Genomic DNA, 22,274 nt, shown 5'->3' on the forward strand with positions numbered 1-22,274 from the left:
TTCTTTTACCCACTTGGCCTTGTCTTGTATCCCTGCTCTGCTGGGAGTCTGCAGGAATTAGCTGTAGGAACATACTGGGTTTGGCTGCCATGAGATGACACTGGCTGAGTATGTTCCACTTAGGGATACGATTTTCCTCAAAGAGAGGTTTATAATTGTTCCGCCCAGATCTGCACATGGCGCTAGAGTGCGTGGCGGGTTCAAGGACATGTCAACCTCTCAGCTTCTACCAAGCTGACTCACTCAACAAAAGGTGACATGTGTGACTGTTTGCCGAGCTCCTTTAGCTGAGCTGATGAGTCAACTGCACTTGTCAATGGAGTTTTACAGTCTGAGCACTGACCGGGGCCATATATCTGCCTTTGCCACCTGTCTTCACATTGTGAGCAGCCTGATAGATTGAGAAACTGAGGTCCAGAGAGATGAGGAACCCCATTTTCATTCCTATAGTCAGTGCCGACACTCCCCAGGAGACACTGCCTAGATGGTGGCCTAACAGAGTTGCATTGTGTGCACGTAGCAACCCATGAGTCGTAGGGTCCCTCTTCTGCCTTTAGAAGTGGGCAGAGGTTGGGGGCACAACAGGCTGGGGTGGCTCAGTGAGACATAAGAAATCCTCGTTCCTCATCCTGACTCTGACACTGACTGGCTCTGTGATCTCAAGAGCACACAGTCCCACTTTGCTTTTTGATGTGTGAAAAAGAAAGGATTTGATACTTGGTCTCCCCCCCCCTCCAGTGCTTCTGAGGCCTGGTCTCTTGTTAGACCATCCATACCATTGGTGTCTGGCCCTGCCCGTGCAACATCCACAGGTGGTTGCTCAAAAGTAGTGAGAACACAGGAAAGAGGACTTATCCAAAGGGAAGGATAGCCCTCCTCTCATGCTTTTAACTAACAAGAAAACCTGCCCCCGGCTCAGCAGCTAGCAGATGTCATCTGTTTTGATAGGTGCACATGGCCATGGGCTGCCTGGGCAAAGGGGAGCTCTAGGAATCTGGTGCTCCTGGTAAGGATGCTGGAAATGGAGGGAGGAGGCTCATGATAGCTGCCAGCCCAGGGATGGGAGGAACCTTGATGGCAGTTTCTCATCCATGGTGTGTGTGTGTGTGTGTGTGTGTGTGTGTGTGTGCCTCAAGCATGCATGTATCTTCAAAGGCATGCAAATTATAACCCTCATGGATGTCTTCAGGAGACACTGAAGGATAGAGACATATATAAAAATATAGTACAAGCATTCTACTCTTTTTCTGATCCCAGATGAATCCATTCCTGTCTCTGGCCCTGTCTATAAAGCAAAGGGCCTGAGGTGACCTTTAACATGCCATGCCTCTTTCTGTAACTGCCAAGTATCTGCTGTGTCTTCCCAAGCTTCTGGCCCTTGCTCTGCTCCCTGCAGGGTAAGAACCTCCTGGGTCTGTGTGAAAGAGGAAAGGGATGCCTTCAAGTTCTGCAACCAGGAGCCATAAATAATAAGGCTTTTAAATAAATCTTTGCATTTTTGAGTATTCTTAAGATCACAGGACAGAGGAAGGTCTATGAAAGGGGTGTCCAACCCTTGACCAGAGGTCCTTGTGTGCCCTGTGATAGCTGTGAATGTGACCCAACACCAAATTGTAAACTTCCTTAAACCATTACCTCATTTTGTGTGTGTGAGCATGTGTGTGTTACTTGTGTGTATGTATGTGCAGCACATTGTATATTCCCCATTGTATTTCATGTATAGCCCGAGCAATTATTCATCTTACAATATGGCTCAGAGAAGCCATAAGGTTGGACAATCCTAGAAGAACCTGTGTTGAGATTTTCAGCTCTGACAGCTGCTGGGAGTTCAGAGCACATGTCACTAACCTGCCCCTGCTCCTCTGGGCAGTCCAGCCTAGGAAGGATCACATAACTGGAGAGGTGATCATGAATGGTCTGATGATCAAGAGTCCTAGACCCTTCTCAAGGGTGGATATTGCCTTTGTCCCACTCTCCCACTTCCTCTCTGCTCTTTCCACTGCCTACCAATTCCTCCCCTCCTCCCTCTGCTCCTCCCCCTTTGTCCTCCTCTTCAAACTCCTCCTCTACACACCTGTGGGTTATTGTATAGGAATATTTTAATATTCTTTGATACTTTAAATATGCTTTGATCCCTCGGTATATTTAAATTGGTTAGGGACATCTTGAAAGTAGTTTCAACAAAAGAGAGTGAGAGGGTACTGGGGTCCTGCCCTGACATTTATTCAGCTACTGAGGTGGGAGCACTGGACAAAGAAGGAAGGCTGGTGACCTAGCCTCTAACTCTCTCTTACTGTTCTGGGGGTCAGAAGCTGATGCCTTTGGGCAATTTAACTCTTTCTTGCTATTCTGGGGCCAGAAGCCAGATGGCTCTGGCAGTTAACTCTCTTTTGCTCTCCTGAGGCCAAAGGCTCATGGCTTCAGGCAATTGACACTGAGAGCAGCAGGGGATTAAGAAAAGAAACTTAGTTAAGGTGCTCTTTATTCTTTGTCTCAGGGGCTACACTGAGCCTTTATTTTTGCTTTCAATTTTTTATAGCTTTGTAGACAAAAGTCTTCCATATAAGAAAAAAAACTCACCCTATAGATAAAATGTTACACAGAAGGGAGTTACAGAAGGATGTAGATAATAAGTTCAAGCAGTGTGTCATTCTATAAGCCCATTATAAGTTTAAAGCAACAGTTTCACGCGGTCTTGCTTTATCATGGTGCACACCTGTGGCCTCATCCTTGGACCGGACCTAGAATGAATGTTGTCCTCGATCACGAATGTGTCTTGAGCCAGTTCTCTTTTCCTAGTGCAGTTAGGTCCACTACACAGGAAGCTTTCCAGAGCTCTATCTGCAGCTTTTATTCAAGGGGTGGGGGGAGACTTGAGATCACTTGTTGAGATCATCCGTTTAGGAGTTCTATAAGATCATTATCAGGAGTTATGAAATCATCCATTTGTTTAAATAGCATTACTATATGAAAGTACATCTTCATATTGATTCTGCAGGAAATCTGCCCAATAGGGTGGGTAAGCACCCAGGAAATCATTAAACTATGCAATTGAGGCAGGAAAAGCAAACCAGTAATGAGAATCAATCCTTGGAAGACCTCTCTGGGGTTTTTGCCTCTCAGAGCACACCCAATACAGCCGTGCAAAACAGTGGGCCATCTTCAGACAACTTACTTGCTTGCCCTCGCCTTTCCTAGATGACTTCTGTAAAGAGGGATAAGCTACAGAGGACAGGGGGGGGGGGTATTTAACCAATGAGTCATTATCCCAACCAGGAAGTCATCTGCTCACTGCATACTGCCTCTGTGCGTGGGCCATGGCATGATTTCATCCAGTGTCCTAGAGGTGCGTGGTGATTCAGCAGGGAGCCCACAGCAAACACAGGCTTGGTGACGTCATTAAGCCCCAAGTCTGAGACAAGACCAGCCCACCAGCCTCGTGCCTCCCTGCGCAGTCCTCGGTCCATTTTCCCACACGATCCCCAAGGCACTACCCAGGGATGGCTCCCTGCCGTGGTTCTGAACCCAGGGTGCCCATGACCAATGCAGGGCTCATAGGATTGTTTCCCCTTGCAGGCATCGACTACCGAGTGAAGACAGTCACTGTGGACAATGCACAGGTGGCCCTGCAGCTGTGGGACACTGCTGGGCAGGAGAGGTGAGGAGCCGCGCCCTCATGTCCCAGGTTAGCCTGGGGGCCCCCAAGGAAGGCACGCCTCTGACAGTGGCTCTCCCATGGCAGATATCGCTGTATCAGTCAGCAGTTCTTCAGAAAGGCCGACGGTGTGGCTGTTATGTATGACCTCACAGCCAAGCAGTCCTTCCTGTCCATCCGCCAGTGGCTGAGCAGTGTGGAGGTGAGCAGCCACCTTCCCGGAAGCTCTTGAGCTTGCCAGACTCTTACCTGACCTCTGACCCTCCCTTCTGGCCCTCTGCACACCCCCAACTTCATCCCAGGCTTGCCTGCCCATCCAGGGTTCTTCCTCCCCTTTGACCCTGTTGTCTGGCTTCTTCCACCCAAATCTGCCCTTCTTCAGCATCGCTCAGCTGGACCACGCCTTTTCTCAGCTGCCAGTCTGCATGCCTCCCGTTAACGAGAAAATGAAGGAATGGGACGTAAATAGATTTAAGAGTTTATGAGACAGTTGCTTAATACAAATCATTTTTCAACATTCCTGTCTCTAAAACACTTACAGATGTGAAGAACTAGATTTTGGAATGCCACACATTAGGTTGCCTCTTCACAGAACTAATTGAGGAGGCAAATGAACTTTGACTTTAAAATTTGTGACGTGATTCCTCTCCTCCTATCGTCATCATCATAACCACCATCACCATCATCATCCCCTTCCTCCTGCTCCCTTCTCCGCGCTCCTCTCCTCTTTCACCCTGCTCCCCTTCCTCCCAGTCTACTTTATGTGATGTTGGCAGGACTAGAGGAAACTCTACCGATGATCTAATCCAGTGGAGTTTTTAGACTTCTGTCCTTGGAGCCTAGAGTCACTCTGACATTTCCTAGAAAGTGGGGCAGGGGAGGAAAGGGTTCCACACTCACAATTCAGGGCTCTACATTCTTCTTTCTCCGTCCTGGCTGCCCAGCATTTTCCAGCTCTATACATGGGAGGTCTGCATACAATGTAGTTAGACAGGGATTCCCTTGAAAATACTTGGCCTACTATAATCTCGTGTAACCTGTCACATCTCAGGATGAAGAAGCTGAGCTGGCAACTTCTCCAAGACCTTTCTCTCTTACCCTAGCCTCAGACTTCCATACACACATATCCAAGTTGGGCTGTGAGCTGGGAAGTCTTAATGTCTGGTACTGATGGCCGTGAGGGAGACAAACACGGGACTGTGCTCTCTGCTGTCACTGGGGGGTGTCAATCGTTCCTAGGGATCCCAGAGAAGCTGGAATCTCTCCAGAGAAATGAGATCAAGCTGACTGTAGTGAGCAGGAAGAAATCTGACAAGGGATCATTGCAGATTTAGAATGTGTTTGAGCCTTCTTCATACAACCTTGTGTGCCTCTTCCTGGTGGAAGGGGTTGTCAGCAGGCACCTCAGAGGACCCTTGACTCACCCATGGGCTTCGACACCAGGCTGAGGTGGTAAATTGTACATCGCTAACTTGGGATCATCTAAGAGTCGGTAATTTGTAGTTTGAGGCTTGTCTTTTAAAACAAGTTTGACAGGAGGTGCTGACAAGCGCTTAAGGAACCCCACGTGACCCAGCCTGAGCTTTGGGCTCAGCTGAACAGTTGATGGCAAGGCTCTCCCTATAGATGGACCATTCCAGGGCCTGGAAATGCAAAAAACATGGGAGTCTCCTGGGGGTCTCATTCACAGGCAGACGACCCTCGCGGATGCAGGCATAGGAAACTAGATTTCATCTTTCTCCCAACTTCACAGGGAGAACACTGCTGCTATTATACCCTCAGAATAGCCAGGCTTTGAGTCATTTGCAGAGCACCCCAGACTCCTCCCCAAGGCATTGCTGAACACGGGCCATGCGCCTGAAAAGCTGGCCTAGGAAAAGCATCCAGTTCACGGCTCAGGGTTCAGGGGCAAGTGTAGGAGTCTGTGCCAAATGGTTGACGGTGCGTTGAAGGTGTGGAAAAGAAGAATCACAGATGTAATTATTCCCCCATTCTTGAAAAGCTAAGTCATTCTGCCTTGGCAACCGGCAATCAGAGGTGTCAGGTGATAGATTAAAACTTGACACCTAATTTGATCTGAGGGGAACTGAAAATAATAAGTACTTTATACTTGTGGAGAACCTTATTTTTTTTTTTTCAAAGAGCTCAGAGCACTTTGCCAACTCCCTTGCCTGGAGAAGGAGGGTGGGGGGAGCTCTAATAACAGTCTTCAGGGCTTGAAGCCTTGTTATTAACTGAATGGTGGCCAGCTGTTCCCAGCGCTCCCCCCATCCCCCAGTCCACCTGAAGCATGGAGAACAAGGCCTGAAATTGCTATGTTTGCCATGAATGGGAAAGCTGTGGTTCAGAAGAGCAGGGGGAGGGAACAGGTGCTCGGGATAAGAGGCTCGGCTCCCTGCAAAGGAAGTCCTTACCCTCTCGGCTCAGCCACTTCCTCCTCCTGACACTTGGGCCAACACTTCACTGAAGGACAGAGCCCTGTACTACTGGCCCCATGCAAAAGCTGCAGGGCATAGCACTGAACTTCCAGGGGACCCGTGTCAGAGCAGCAGTGTGGGAATGAGAGTACATAAGGACCCATCCACCTCGAAGGGAATCAGGGATCTGTCACACAAGAGACGAGCTGGAGGATTACTCTCTGGCTCTTAAATTACGGCAAAGACATCTAAAGAAACTGTAGGTAAAGAAGAGCTCACTTAGTCCACAGTTCCAGAGGACCAAGGGTGTGGTGCCCGGGCTGGCTGTGTTCTGGCAGGACGTTCTTGGCTATATTACTCCATGGTGGGACTCATCATGCTGGAAGGCTGAGAATTTGGGTGGGACAAAGAGAAGTGTCAGGTCCTGGCTCGCTCTCTTTATGACAACTCTCTTACAAGAACTAAACCAGAGCCAGGTAGTGGTGGTGCATGCCTTTAATAGCAGTACTTGGGAGGCAGAGGTGGGTGGATCTCTGTGAGTTCGAGGCCAGCCTGGTCTACAGAATGAGTTCAGACAAGGCTACTCAGAGAATCCCTGTCTCAAAGAGACTAATAATAATGAAAACAACAACAACAACAACAACAACAACTAACCAGGAACTCTCAAGAACTACCTCACTCCCTTTTAAGTGACCTGCAACCTCCTGCTAGGCCCATTTCTCCTACCTTCATTCTATTGAGGACAGAGAGAGTCCTTGGGGGTCAGTCACAAACAAAGAACAGGTGTGCCTGTGTGGTGAGGCGGCTCTGTCCTTGCCACTCCTGTCCTGCCTCACCCTCCTAGCTCTCCTTGCACCAAGGCAGCTCCAGGATGCCTGCATAATATGCTTGAGCTTGGCTGAGTCATAGTCCATGATGGCTGGACTGTGAGACTCAGGAAGTCGATGGCATCCACCCTTCCTACCAGCTCTGCATCCCCAGCCCCCACATGCCACAATAAGACCATGACAAACTAGACATCTGAAGGTCCCTGAGAGTCTGCATCAGGCAGAGGACACAGACCTGGATACAGAAATGTGGGCTGGCGTGTGTCCCAGGTCCAGGCTGTAAATCTCCAATGTCCATTCTGCTTAGAGAACTTCGTATTTAGTTTTTTGTTTTTTAATCATCCAGTTAGAATCATATAGTAAGGCCTATATATTGAGGAAGTAAAAAATAAATGGATGGAAAGGTGAATCCATATAGATCAACATCTCTGAGCTTGACCAATGACACACATACACAGATACACGTGCTCGTGCACACACACACACACACACACACACACACACACACACACACACACACGAGCATGCATCTCACTTTAGAGAACAAAGAGAGGAAGTGACTTATCCAAGGGCACCCAGAGCTTGGGAGACACAGCTAGAACCCAGGGCCCAGGGCTCTGCCACCACGTTCTGTTTGTCTTCACATGCCCCATGCTACATCTGCCGATGCATACGTGAATTTGTCTCTTTTCCAGACCTTCTTGCTCCAGCCTCAAAGCAGAACGATTCTTCAACCGTAGAGGTTCTGGCCCACTTCTCTCCCTTCCTGGTTGCAGGCGAAATCTCAGTCTGTGATCTTTGTCCTTCGTGACAATGTACAGCAGGGAGCAAAAAATAGCAGTTTGATTTCCCCCCACATTCCAAGCTGAACTTGAAGTGCTGGCAGTTTAAAATGAACTATACAAATAAGTCTTGTTTTGACTCATCGTCCAGGAGGGTAGATAAATATGGAAACCCTCAAGATATAATTTTGCAGTCATTTTTTTCTTAGCATAACGGCATGCTTTAATGTGCTGAGGAAAAAAAAATATTTTCTGGCTCCAGAGAAACAGTGTTCTCCCACCTAAGTGCTTCTTCATGCCTCCAGCAAAGAGATATTCACACATACACATTCACACATGTGCACACGCGCATGCACATGCACACACACACACACACACACACACACACACGCACACCAGCTCAACCCAGCAGCTGCGCACCCTGGACTGAGTGACAGTCCTCTGCTGAGCTGACAGCTCTTGTTCTGTAAAGTTAGAGATGGATGATCTTAAATTTCAACAAATTTATCTTCCATTGCACTCAAATATGGGGAAAGGCAACCGTGGCAATCAAAAGTGTAGAGAGATTTCTCTGTTAGAACGTTCTAGAACAGAGGCTTTTCAGAAAGCCTGTTTTAAAGATCAGAGACGAGCAACTCAGAGAATGGGAGCTACTAGAAGAATCATCCCGAGGGAAGGTAGCAGTGCCCTGTCTCCTAGGGACAGATTGTGTGCCTGACCAGTGAGCTAAGGCCTACCCAACTGGCCTGCGGTGCTATTCTGACATTCTTGAGCGTTATCAACAGCAGAGGATACGTTGGAGATGCTAACCCAAGTCTCGCAGGCTTAGCAGAGGTACACATTTAACTTTCAAAAGGAGATATCCTGCTGGAGGCATAACATAGTGGCAAAGTGCTAGCCCTGCATGAGAAAGATCCCATATTCCATTTCCAGCACCAACATAACAATACATTTGAAAGGAAAGTGTTGCCACACCCAACAGGTAATTATGTGTCTCTTTGTACCGAGTAGTACAAGACAGGCAGAAAACCTAGTTAGAAATAAAGAAGGCATAAACCTCAGGCAGGTAGTTCAGGAGTCAGGGAGGGTCCCAAGACAGACATCCAAAACCAAGCCTCCTCATGACTCTGTGGATGATGGGGTCAGGGTGACAAGGACTGTCACAGTTAGCATACCCCCTGGCCTTGTGTAGTCTCATTTGTCTTGGAGCTGGGCCTTGTTCCCGGTTTTCAGGGCAGCCCACAGAGGGAAAGCAAGCTATCCAGAATGTCTGTGCAACAGATGAGCAAGCGAAAGATGGAAATGGGACGCAGGTGGGCGCTTGACTATTTTTCTGCACTTTCCAAACTCTCCCCTTTCTCTCTCTAGGAATGGCTCTCAAGGAAGTTTGCCCTTCTCCCCCAGAGCAGTGTGCCATTTGATCTGCTGAGGGTACATATCAGGCTTGAGACGTGGGCCCCACCCATCCTACTCAGACACTCAGTGTTGTTGGACTTCCCCTTTTCGAGGAAGAGAGTTGCAGCCATGACCCATTCCACCGACTGATAAAATCGCGGAGTCGGAGTTCTGTCCCAAGATTCCAACTCTGATGCTCATCTTTTCAGAGTTTCCATGTCAAGAAAATCCCACAGACCTTAGTCATTCCTCACACATAAGTCTACAAATATATCTTTCTCGTGTGCTCTAAACAGCAAGTCTTTTGGCCCAGTTCCCTGAGTCCTCCTCTCTCCTTCCTTTTATGCGGAAAGCTCTTTGCATAAGTATTCTGTTGCTGGTTCTGTCGCAGGATGGGTTGGGGCATTCCCATTAACTAACACTCAGCTAATAGGGACGCCAGAAGTATTTGCTGGATGTGTTTGCTGTTAACTGGGTTTTTCACTTTGGAATAAGTGAACGATGGTACAATTTACTTATCAACTACCCATGTGATTTAATTTATTCTGGTGGGTCAGAAGACAGGAGACATCATTGTGAACATAAATTACTCTCTTCCCAGCGGGTGCCATTTTTAGAGTGTTCTATTTAGTAACGTTCTGAGGAGCAGAGTGTTCCTAGAAATGTGAATCTGGACAAAAAGGTCAGAGAATGATGGACCCGTGTGCTAAGTGGCCTTCATCTCGCTCGCTTTGTGGCCAGATGTTCCACTGTGGCCCCCTGAGCCTGGCATCCCCATTTAGCAAATGAGAATTACTTTCTCCTACGGAGCTGCAGTAAAAACAAATGTGTGGATTAAGGAGACGTGGAGGATTTAATTTCAGAGGTAATTGCATTTAAACTTTAAAACAGGTGTTCTGATCAGAAGGACATTGGCCATTTGCCTGAGATGCTGGGACAAAGCAGTGGGACATTTTGGCGAAGCTGTAACTTAGGCTTATAAGTGTGGACTATTCCATAGCCCCTCTGTTCAGCAAAACATTCAAGCCCCTAATTGTTTCACAAAGTAAAAATAACAACCTTAAATGTGAATGCTACCATTCACAGCATGGCTGTGAGCCCCAGGACTGTTGTTCAGCCGTTGAGTACATACATGTAGCAACCTTTTTGCAGATAGGGTAGAGTCCCCAGGATATGGCTGATATCCTACACCCACAATAAGAGATCATGTGGTTGTCATCTTTGTTTGTTTTGTTTTGTTTTGTTTTTCCAGACAGGGTTTCTCTGTGTAGCCCTGGCTGTCCTGGAACTCATTTTGTAGACCAGGCTGGCCTCGAACTCAGCAATCCGCCTGCCTCTGCCTCCTGAGTGCTGGGATTAAATGTGTGTGCCACCATGCCTAGCTATGGTTGTCATCTTGCATGAAGTCATCACTTCTGGCCAGAGAAGTAGAGCTGCCATGGCTCATAGCTCTTCTTTAAGCTGGGCCTTCTTGGGAGTCCAAGTGACATGAGTCTCCACAGTGCCTGCTCCCAATTAGGCTCACAGCAGCTAGGAGCTTAGGAGCTCTTTGGCCCAGTCCTATGGCTCAGATTCAGATGCCCCCCCCCCCCCCCCACCCCCCCCCCCCCCACCCGCAGGGAGGTCACGTTTCACAGAAGCTCAAGATACCATTTCTCATCCAAGGAGCCAGAGAGCCCTTCTAGCCTCCGCTGACTGATATCTGAGGTGTGTTCTGATTTGTTAGACTGGCTCTGGTCACTTAGCGAGGCTCGGTGGTACTGAAAGTCATGGGAGGAATGCACGGTCCCTTGGGGTCCACAGCCTTGCCAGCTCCTCCTCAGCGCAGGTGGGAAATCAATGTGCTTTCTACAGGAACCAAAGAGGGCGGAGAGTCATTGCATGCGTGGGGCTGGGGCAAAACAGAGATGGACTTTCCAGTGACAGGGATTGTACTCTCATTACTGGGCTCACTCTCACATGACCCTGGATCTTTCCAGGCATCCCTGTGAGCCTACTATCTGGCTTCATCCAGGTGGGCTTCTCTCAGTGGAGGGATGATCTGTTCCCGCAGGAAGCTGTGGGAGACCGAATTCCTGTTCTGCTGCTGGGCAATAAACTTGACAATGAGAAGGAGCGGGAAGTGCCCCGGGGCCTGGGAGAGCAACTCGCCAAGGTAAAAAGCCCAAACTCCCCTCTTTCCAGACAGGGTGGGAACCCCAAGCATTCAGGAGTAAGCCCAAGGGTTCCTTGGTGGGAACTTAGGAAGCCCTGTTGAAGGGAGGCAGTTGAGCAGATGGGCGTCTTGGCATCTTGGGTCTGGGGCATGTACAGCTGCACAGAGAGGTGCATATATGGGACAGGGATGCTTGGGGAGCACCAGGCAGGAGAAGTGTCCTAAAGCCTTTTGTGAGGAGCGTGGGATTCCAAGTCCTGAGAAGGCAGGAGAGTTCTCCTTCTAATCATGCTCCGATACTGAAATCTCACTATCTGTATCTTTGCTTGATCTCCTTTGCGGATGAGAACCTCACCATCCACCAGGCAGCAGTGTGGACCACTCTGCCGCAGAATGTTTTTAATAGAAGATGGAGCCTCAATGCTGAGCTCTGAAGAAAAACTCGAGAGGCTGTGGAAAGTCTGAAAGGCATCAGCCTTTGGGTTCATGAACAGGACCAGCAGGGCCCAGCAGAAACTGGGGGCGGAGCAGATCAGGGGGCGGGGAAGATCAGAGGGTGGGGCAGATCAAGGCTTCTCCTTGGCTCCCTTCTCACCTCTGGTTCTGTGCCTGGGCGGTAGGGTGCCCAGCAGCCCTATGGCTTATGATTTCTTTGAAAAAGTCAAAACAGGACTTAGTCTCAGAGCCTGAAGAGAGCACAGATTGTAGGAACCAAAGGAGAAGGATGATGAAGGCCTGACTGGGCAGACACTCGCACAATTCTGAAACCCAAATGCTTTGAATATAGGAGGGTTGTTTGTTTGTTTGTTTTGTTTTGTTTTATTCCAGCTAACAGAAAATCTGACTGGAACTGACATGAGGCTACTTATGGGCTTTATCTTATTTCTAGTGACTATCCAAACGTCCCACTGAAGAAATATTAATATATTTTATCATAGGGTGCTGTCAGAGACCTACTGAGGTTATTATGCAATATTTAGTATATATGTATATTATTAAAATTAAAAATTTTGGATTTCCAAATGCATCTAGATAAAAACATTTCAGCTGAAGAATATAGACTTGGATCATCATCATCATCCAATTTTTTCTTATGTTTTCTCTCTCTCTCTCTCTCTCTCTCTCATTTTTTATTCTATTGTTATATTGTGACAAGGTCTCATATATCTCAGGCTGACCTTGAACTCTGATCTTTCTGCTTCTACCTTCAAATATTGGCTTACAGATGTGTGTCACCATTTGCTATTTACACGGTGCTAGGCATCATTCTTAGGGCTTCATATATACTAAGCAAGGAATCTACCAAATCTACCCCCCCTAATCTATTTTTTTTCAATTGGTAAAAAAACAAATGTGGAGACAGGCACTGAATGGTTCATTCCAAGTATGTCAGTGGTAGGGCGAGCATTTGACGCTGAGAATCATGTCTTCCAGGTCTAGGTTCTGAGCGTTTCTTATTACATCTCCATCCTTGAAGTGGCTCCTCTTACACCCTCCTCCAGAGTCAATGTTGGACAGAAAGAAGGCAGTAAGGTGTAAACCATGCAGGGGCAGGGGCATAGGCCAGAGCTGGGCCTCTGGGTGTGGATGAAGAGAGCTGAATTAGAAGCTGCTGTTTGCAAAACCTCCTGAGCTGCAGTCTCCAGTGTACACACTCAGCCAGCCCCGGTCACCATAGACACCAACCTCCAAAGAGCATCCAAAGCAGAGCTTGATTCCATTAGCACTGTTGCCGTGAGTAAGCAATTATCAATAGAGGTGATCAATGGGCCTGGAGTCTCCCACGTCCCAGCACCACCTCTGCCAGATGAGTGATGAGTTGCCCTATAGTCCTATGCTCTCAGCTGGGCAGCCAGAGTACAATCTTACTAGAGCCCCCAAGACATCTGCCCAAGGTCCACAGAAGAGCAATGTCCTGTTAACAGCAGTTTTAGGGGAGCCCTGCTGTTTGTTAAGTGCCAGACCTCAGCGGACCCGCCACACTGCCTCTCTCCACTCAGTTTCTGTGCCTGGAAAGTGGAAACAGTGTTGCCTACCCTGGCCTCTCCACCTGCTTCAGAGGCTGACGTGAACCTGAAACAGTCCCAATACATTCTTGACAGAGCTTCAAGAGCGTGTAAAGCACAAGAGCACACACAGTAGGAGGTTGCAGCAGTATTAGCTTGGCGATAGCCACATAGAGAACTAGCATCCTTTAAGGAGGAAGAAACCAGCATGGTCGGGAGAGGAGAGGAAGGCTATAGGTTGAAATAGACGACTCTCTCCTAAGCTTCCTCTGCTTCCCCAGCTCTTCTTGGTTCCCCCACATACCCTCTCTGCTCTATGATTGCAGGAGAACAATTTGATCTTCTATGAATGCAGCGCCTGTTCAGGTCACAATGCCGAAGAGTCCCTGCTCCATCTGGCCAGGTAGGAAAGTCATTCGATGAGTGAAACATGCTGAGCCTGTGTGCAGTCAGCCAGTGATGCCCACCCACCATCCCAGCCCTCATTCGCCAGTGATGCCCGCCCACCATCCCCAGCCCCAATTCGGGCCACATAGGGGTCTCTTGCCTTCCTGAGCCCCCCACCCCCCCGAGTACAGAGGCAGAACTAGAACTTTATGGGGGAAACTTGGGGCCAAAGCCAGCCTTCCGAAACAGTAGTTGAGGGAGGAAAAACGCCCTTTCCTGTCACCTACTGCAGTCCCCTTGAGTAGTTAAGACTCAAGAACAAGTATTTGTCTATGGATTATGTCATATACCGAGGGGAAAAGTTCTAGACTCGTCTCTGCTTATTGACTCACTGATGACTTTGGTAATGTAAGAAAATCAGTCACTCCTTCTCTGCCTACTAATCAGTTGTGAACATTAAAGGGGGACACAGGAGGAAAAAGTGCCTGGGAAGCACAGAGTGGGGACAAGATCTTTCCTGTTTCTGTCACCCCTCACCTTGTACGTTTAACCTGGAGCTGCGGCCCATCCTTCTGCAGAGCTGACAACCAGTCAGGGACACTTGCTGAACTTCAGATATGTGCTGGTCACAGTGGTGGTTGCAGAGTCACCAGGATAAAGACACAGACTCAGTCCTTAAGCAAATGCATGTGGCCCTACATGATGAAGTCATGGAGAGAGGGACCAGAGTGCTATTAGGCACAGAAGTTGGCCAAGATGGTCTAGGGTGGCTTCCAAGCAGAGGTGTCTCCAAGAGTCTGAGCTTTCTGTCCTCACAATTAGTCATGCATCTGTGTTGCCAGAGGAAGACATTAAATACTAGTGCTCGAGGGGGGGGGGNGGGGNGGGGGCGGGCTGCTGGTCCACAGGGCAAGCCCCCAGCTTAGCCATTTCTCTGTTGCTGACGCCGGCTCTTCTTCTCCCCTCATCCCCCACTGTCCAGGTTACTCAAGGAGCAAGAGGACACAGTGAGGAAGGACACCATTCAGGTTGGCCCCCCTGCCAAGAAGAAATCCTGTTGTGACTGACAGTAGTCTCCCACCCGCAGCCAGCCTGCCCATGTCCACGGTCACCTTCAGCCAGCAGTCCTTCAAAGCCCAAGGTCACGTGGTTGCTTGAATCAGCACTTGGGCTCCTATGCAGCAACACCTGCCAAGTCCCACTCTGGCTTGCCCATGTTGGTGACTTGCCTCCCCTAATGGAAGGAAGCACCCGCAGCCAGGAAGGCTGCTTTTTCTATACCTTGAAATCTGCTCCCCTTTCTCTTCTATACCCCAATACCCACTCCTTTCTCCCTCCTTCAATGTGGTTCTCTGAAAGAAAGGAGCAGATGGGCTTTTCCAGAAAAGTCACCACGTGCCTTCTCCACCTCCCTTCTCTTCTCTCCATGCCCTCAGGAGGCTCTGTGCTGTGGTTGCCATGGCAACTGTGCAGGGGCAACTTGCTGCTTCTTGAAGGCCAAAGATGTGCCATTTGGGTGATGCTGGGGTGGCCTGTCTTGCTTTGACCCTTGTTCTCCAGAAACCAGAGAGCTGCTCTCGGCACATGGGTCATGGACCTTGAGACACTCAAATGTCTGCTCCAGCTCCGGGGGCTGTGTGCTTCTCCCTGAGTTCCTGAATCACAAGCTTCACCAGCCTCTCCCAGCTAACGCTGCACTCACTGGATCTGCACCCGTGGGTCTCTTCGGTGTGCTTCCTAATGACCCTGCAGCCCTGGCTCCAGGGTGAACCATGGATGACGGCTCCATACCTGGAGTTACATAGCACACATACTTCCTACTTAACTTTGAAAAGGACAAACAAAAGGGGAAGCCATCTATGGCTAAAGACAGTGGCCATTTCTGAAGAGTCTAAATAAGATGTATGCTGCACACAAAAACTACTTTCTGAGGGTTTCTCGAAATACCTCTTTGGAAAATCATATCTGATCATTGACAGGGTAGATTGACAGGTGTGTGTGTGGAGGGGAGTGGCGCCTAACACTAGATCTGTAATTATTGGCTTCATTTATTTCATTTTCTTTTATTCCAGGAGATTTTACTGATTTTTTAAAATGTAGCTGTGATTTTGGGGGTGCTTGAGACGTGAGCTGCCTCTAGCTGCTGACTTCAGCAGAGGGCGCTAGGCTTCAGGGAATGACCTGAACCCTGCATGGGTCCATTCCTTGCTTCTGGTCAGCACTAAATGTCTGGGTGCTAGAAAATACATCCTTATCCTAGATGGGAGGTAGGATAGAAAGATCACACAGGGTGCTTTTCACTAGTGAATGACATTCTGCTGACACTGTCTTCTTCAGCACAAGAGTCAGGCACCAGTCTGAGGGAAGGTGGGTGACCCACACCCACCAAGTGAGGCTCACTGACAGGACAGGATGTTAAGGACAAGCTCTACATGGCCAAGTAAGCGAGGAGAAAGAGCAAGCTAGAGTTCCTAGACATGTTGTACAGCCTCGTTCCCAGAACAAGAGCCCCGCAGTCATCAGGCACATGCCTAACTGCTTTTGGAAGGCTTTTCTCCTTTTCTGATGTAACATTTGCAAGGACCAAAGAGCTGGTGGCAAATGCTTAACAGAACGCATACCCAAGTGCCTTGAGAAGGTGCGCAATCGCCACAGGCTGGCTTCCACCCCAGACCCCTACCCATCAGTTAAAGGTGGGGTAGGCTGTTTGATGGTTGGCAACTCTTTGCTTGGATACACAGGATGATTTGTGATGACTTTGATGACGCACTCATCTTCCTCACAGGCTTCCCCACACCTCAGGCTCAGATCTTTCCTAGGGTAAGGGCAATGGTGGTGGTTATGTTTGTGGGTTGGAGCATGCAGAAGAGGCACGAGAGCCACTCAGAAGTGGTACTTATTCGGGGGGGGGGGCGCAGGTACAAGGTAGGATGGCCATGAACAGTGTGGTCAGCTCCTCTGTTTCTGGCCAGACAGAGATAGAACTGTAATACACAGAGCAAGCAGACTCTACTGGGATCCTCTGGGTTCCCAGATGCCTTTCAAACATCCCCTATCCCTCCCTTCTCCCCCTGCTCCCCAACCCACCCCCTCCCACTCCCTAGCATTATCCTACACTGGGACATCGAGCCTTCACAGGACCAAGGGCCTCTCCTTCTATTGATGACTGACTAGGCCATCCTCTGCTACATATGCGGCTAGAGCCATGCATCCCACCATGTCTTTTCTTTGGTTGGTGGTTTAGTCCCAGGGAGCTCTGTAGTTACTGGTTAGTTCATACTGATGTTCCTCATAGGGGGCTTCAAACCCCCTCAGCTCCTTGGGTCCTTTCTCTAGCTCCTTCATTGGGGACAGGATATCATTCTTATTCATAAATAAACTACCTCGAAGAGTTTGGAGGAGAGAGGGAGAACACTGGTATCAAGCCTTTGGACATGTGACAAGTTCCATGATTCCTTAGAGGTCTAGGAGTAGAAGAGGTAGAGACAGGGAGTTCTCATGGACAGAGAGGTCTTGGTTGTTCCTTTCTTAGCCCCACTGTACAGTAAAGAGAAGAATATGGGCTTCGGTGGGGCACTGAGGAGTCCCTTGTCCCTGGCTCTCCGCTTCTCCTCCCCAACTCTTTTAAATAGACTGGGTGGATCTGAGCCACCCTCAGGGGCTATCCCCCTGTCCCAGAGGCTGGCAGACTGCTCAGAAGGACCTCTGTCTCCATCCCATGTGTACCCCTGCTGATCTTTCATCTATCATAGACTGAAAGTTTCAATGTCTTCCTCACATGGAGCTCAAGAGTCTCATGCAATGGCCATGAAGAACTCAGCCCAGTGCCCAGTACTCCACAAGCCTTTGGTACCAGGGCCTGGTTCCATTGGTAGGTAGCATGGAGTCAGAGCCCAGCCTACTTTCCAGTCATCTGCCCGGAATGGGCACACTCACTGGAACTGGCTCACTTGGAACATCTTTCTGCTCAGCCCGTCGGCTGGGTTCTGAGTCAGAGCTGACTATGCTCTTGACCTTGCTTTCCTCTGTGCTCATGGTCTCCCAGGATTCCTGTGTTTCCTGCCAGGGCCCGTGTCCCCTCAGTGACCCTTGCTGATTCCAGGGGGCAGTCTCTGCTTCTCTCCTCTGTCCTTCTCCAGGACTGGGGCAACAACTGAGACCTGGGGCCAATCCGTGGCTGTTTAGATATGAGTGACCTTGGCTCAAGACAGTCACACAGCTCCCTCACTCTCTTGCTCTTAGCTGACCCATGATGCTTTGTGTTGGCTGCCACCCACAACCTTAGGCTGTCAAGTCAGGAAGTCCTGCACCAAACCAGTATCCCAGGTGTTCCACTCCTGCTTAGGATTTGCTTCCTTCAGTCTCTCTAAGGTATTTCATGTTCCCCTATGACATGCTCTCTCTCCCCTCTCCCCTTCTTTAGTCTCTCTGTCCCATTCTTCCCCTAATTCTGGGCTCCCCACGCTCCTCAGGAGACCCTCTAATCATACGTATGAACTTTGCCAAATGGCTCAGCTGTCTCTACAGTGAGCAGTGCTCCAGGGATCTTAAACCAGTCTGACTAAGGTGCTAACAAGAGCAGCAGCCGCAGGGCTCTCATGTGCTTGGACAAAGAACTCCGAAGGAGTCGCTAGGGGTAGAATTTTAAGCTCCTACAGAGTTGTGATGGGGGGGGGGGGTCAAACATTTGAGACCAAGCTGCCTTTACCCCTGCTAATCTCAGAGATCTGTGTGCTTCAGGCATTGAGGTCTCCACTGCTAGGCTGAAATATATTCAAACCATGACATCTTCAGGATACAGCAGCATCCTTTGTAACAGTAACAAACTTTTGTCTTCGGGTCTATTTCGTGGGCCCTCTTTTATTTGCTGTTTACATGGTGTATATTTTTCTTTCACCTTCAATCTCTGTATCTTTAGCATGAATCTCTTGTACACACCTTATAGTTGGCACCTTTTTTTTTTTTTAAAGAAATCTATTTTCCAATATCTTTTAATTGGAATTTTTGTTTGCATTTAATCCGATTGATAAGAAAAGATTATGTCTGCTACTTTTCTATTTTCTTCATATTTATATATATATATAATATATGTTTTATTCCTTTGTTTTTCCATCACTACCTTCTTTCCTATTAAATAGGTATTTTTCTGGCTCATCATTTCATTTTCTTCCCTACTTTATTTTAAAAATATATCCTTTGGTACTCACAGTGAGGGTTACTGTGAACATTTCAATTTCTAATAACATGTTTAGATCAAGAATAACTTATTTTAATAAGACATGAAAGTCTGATTATGCATACCTCTATTCTCATCTTCTTTATGCATGCATTATAAACATACATATATATAAAATCAACAGTTATATCTTCATATATCCTGAACCTCTCATGTAAATTTATAATTATTGTTTTATGTAAATTCATCCTATAGTTTGATCTTTAAAGGGAGTTGTAAGTGGTCAACATGCAGAGAATAAATGGAATACTCATCTGTGATTGGGATGTTTGTATTTCACCGTGTGTGTGTGTGTGTGTGTGTGTATGTGTGTGTGTGTGTGTGTGTGTTCTTTAGTCTGGAGAACCCCGATTGGCCTGTCTTCAAAATCCCCGGTTCTTTCTTCCCCCTGATGAGGTACAGACTGTAGGTACATTTTTATGATCATTATTGTACTTTATGTCCCCAGAAGGCCATGTCATTCCTTGTCAGGATCCCTCTGTCTTGGTTGATTTCCTTTACTTGGAAAGATATGACTCACCCTTTCTTCTACTTCTTCAGGTATGGTTTCCCTCACGTCATTTGGGCATATTTGAAATGGCATACATTTAGAGTGGCAAGATAGCTTAGTGGGTAAAAGCACCGGCCATAAAAGCCGAATGACCTTAGCACAAGCCCAGAAAACGCATGGTAGAAGGAGAGACCTGGCTCCTGGAAGTTATCTTCTGACTTTCATATATGTGTGTGGGAATTGTGCACTCTAACTATGCACACATACACAAGCACACACACACACACACACACACACACACACCACTGGTAATAATAATGCATAAATATTGTTTAAAAATAGCTTAGATTTAAAGTCTCAAACCATCCCTGCGTGCAAATAAAGCCTCTCCTTCCTTCCCTCACAGTGTATACAGTACAGTAGGAATCTGGTTTCCTTGTCAACTCCTCCCTGGACTCTCTCCTCCCTTCTGCTTTGAACAAGTGAAGATAGCACTTACACATTTGATACTCTGCCCTTCAACTGAGCTCCCAGAAGCCCTTGGCGAGATGAGTTCCCCAAGGAAGTATTCCGTCCCTGGGGTAGGAGAAGGGATGCGGGTGGCCTCAGGTCTCCATGTTCATCAGAGACCATGCAAAACTCTGCTCGGAGAGGACAAGTGTGGGAAGGTTGAAAATCAGGTCTGGAGTTTGAAAAATAAAAGGTAGTTTTCTGCAAAACAATGAAAGTAGAGTCTACAAGTAGGTGGCTACTGGTTGGGATCAACCCCCCCCTATTTGGCTTCCAGGTCTTCCTCTGTCCCTGGGAGCAGGATACCTCTCCTCTCTTCATGCTCAGTCAGGATCCACAGCATTTGACTCTTATCAATTAAGCCTTCCCTCCTTAGGATGGATGTGAGGAGGCAAGAGCTGTCTGAATCTCCAGCACCCCTACCTTGCTACCTCTGTTGGTGTTTCTATTAGAGGACATATTCATTACCAGTAACAGCCACGCTGAAGAACCTTCCACATGATTCATTTGGGTCAATTTAATCAAAATGTCCTACTTAGGAGAACATTGCTGAGAATGTTGGGATTTGGGGAAACCATATGGTGTTGGCAGAGGACCTGAAATCAATGTGGAAACTGGAGAGTACAGGTGAGGTGGGGCCATTTATCATCCTGGCTGAATCAAGTGCAATAACCTACCCTTGTTCCTAGCTGGGACTTCATCAAGGCTATGGCTCAGATCCAAAAGGGTTATGTGCAGGCACTTGTCATGGTACCAGGAAGCTCCTCTCCCTACAAATGAGGACTCCAAGGACCAGTGAGTCCTATGCCATCATGATGAATTATGGCTGGGTCCACCTGACCTATAAAAACTACAACTCATAAAAAACTCTGTACTACTAAGCAAAAATACCTGAAGACTACAGACAGGGCAATAGGATTGTTACTTTTAATATGGAATCAAGAATTGAAATACATGGGTATGAGATTCAGGATGCTATGGGCTTCATCATGGATTTTGGAAATGTGGCTATGGAAATTCGATTCATTAAGCAGGCACACTAGGCCAAGGACAATGTTGGGGTCTCAAGGACAATTCATGGGCTCTCCTAGCCCCTCTGTAATGATGCTAGTCAAATGGCTTGCTACTGTGTGATGCTCATTCACACAAAGACAGACATGGGACTGAGGTCCCAAGGACAGGTCTATCCAGCTTTTCAGTCTCAGTTTGGTCTACATGAGAGCAAAGCCTCCTTTCTTTAGAATAAGCCCCAATCCCGGGGGAGCTACTGGGTTGGAGGTCCAGGTCCTACAGGCTGGGAACTCGGTGTGGGCAGACTCCGCTGGTTCAAATGAGGTACTCCTTCTGGCTTTAAAATGACATGCTGGGGAGCATTCCAGCTGCTACGGTGCGATTGCCTTTCAGACAGTGTGATGCCCATCAGAGCGCTCCAGCTCATTCCCCGCAGCCGCCCCAGCTGCTGGTAGCAATCCATTACCCCTGGGCAGCCCAACGGCTCAATTGACTTGGGCTCAATGCCCCGTGCATAGCAGATGCTTCCCTGCCCAGCTTGCCTTTGTCCTCCTAGTATGAAACCAGTCCTTCCTACCCAGCTGTGCTCATCCTGAAAGCTTTCTCTAGCTCGCAAAGGCTTGCTCAGAATAAGGCCCCAGGTACAAATTATGTGGGCTCTCTTACTCACTGTGGGCAAGGAAGAAAGGCAAGTGAAGAGTGAGGGAGAAACTCTAGTCAACTGAATGGCTGCAAGCAAGTTGTAGCTATTACATTACAAGAGACCAAAGCATGGCAGGATAGAGAGTCGGGGAAACACACTTGTGGATACCTAAAAGAAACATGTGTGTGTGGGGGGGGGAGGGTCACAGGTAAAATTGCCTCCCATTACTTCTTGAAGAATCAATTAAATCATGTTTCTTCAAGCTCTGAACTTTTACCTAAGCATGCTGTGTTTCTTTCTGCAGTACTTTGAAGCTGTGTGGGTCTGGCATCATAAATTGCAAGGCGTCCCCAGCAGAGTTCCGGACCCCTTCAGTGCTGTATTTACCAGGGAGTAGTACAAAATAGATTCTGGGTGGGTGGACAGGCCAGAAAATACTTCAGACAGCCTACTCCAAAATGACCCACCTTTCTACACATGGTTTCCAGAGGACTTTCACCCTGGGGGGTGGGATGTGAAAGTTCTAGAAGTGGAGAATGGGAATAGTTCCATGTGATATTATAAATGTACTTAAAGGTATTGAATTATACATTTTAAAATGGTTTAAACTGTAAGTTTTGCGCCCATTTTCATCACAGTTTAAGAAAGGCCATTTTTAGAAACATTTGTCTATACATGAAGAAAGGATTGATTTTTCTCCCATCTGTAAGTAAAGCCCAGGGGTACTTATAGTTGGTCTTGGGGTACATGACGAGCTCAG

At 47.9% G+C, this 22,274-nt stretch overlaps 1 protein-coding gene across 1 annotated transcript in view; it reads left to right on the plus strand.

Moving 5' to 3' along the window:
* Cracr2a (calcium release activated channel regulator 2A) overlaps positions 1–14,942 on the plus strand; it is an 84,019-nt gene extending 69,077 nt beyond the window's left edge. Inside the window, exons 14-18 of the mRNA XM_029535423.1 lie at positions 3,577–3,658; positions 3,743–3,857; positions 11,130–11,231; positions 13,564–13,640; positions 14,607–14,942. Coding sequence (XP_029391283.1) covers positions 3,577–3,658; positions 3,743–3,857; positions 11,130–11,231; positions 13,564–13,640; positions 14,607–14,691 — 461 coding nt within the window. The 3' untranslated portion in view covers positions 14,692–14,942. The remainder of the gene's footprint in view (positions 1–3,576; positions 3,659–3,742; positions 3,858–11,129; positions 11,232–13,563; positions 13,641–14,606) is intronic.
* Positions 14,943–22,274: the final 7,332 nt, after the last annotated feature.

The sequence above is a fragment of the Mus pahari genome, chromosome 2 (assembly GCF_900095145.1).
Source record: "Mus pahari chromosome 2, PAHARI_EIJ_v1.1, whole genome shotgun sequence".
Classification (NCBI taxonomy): Eukaryota; Metazoa; Chordata; class Mammalia; order Rodentia; family Muridae; genus Mus; species Mus pahari.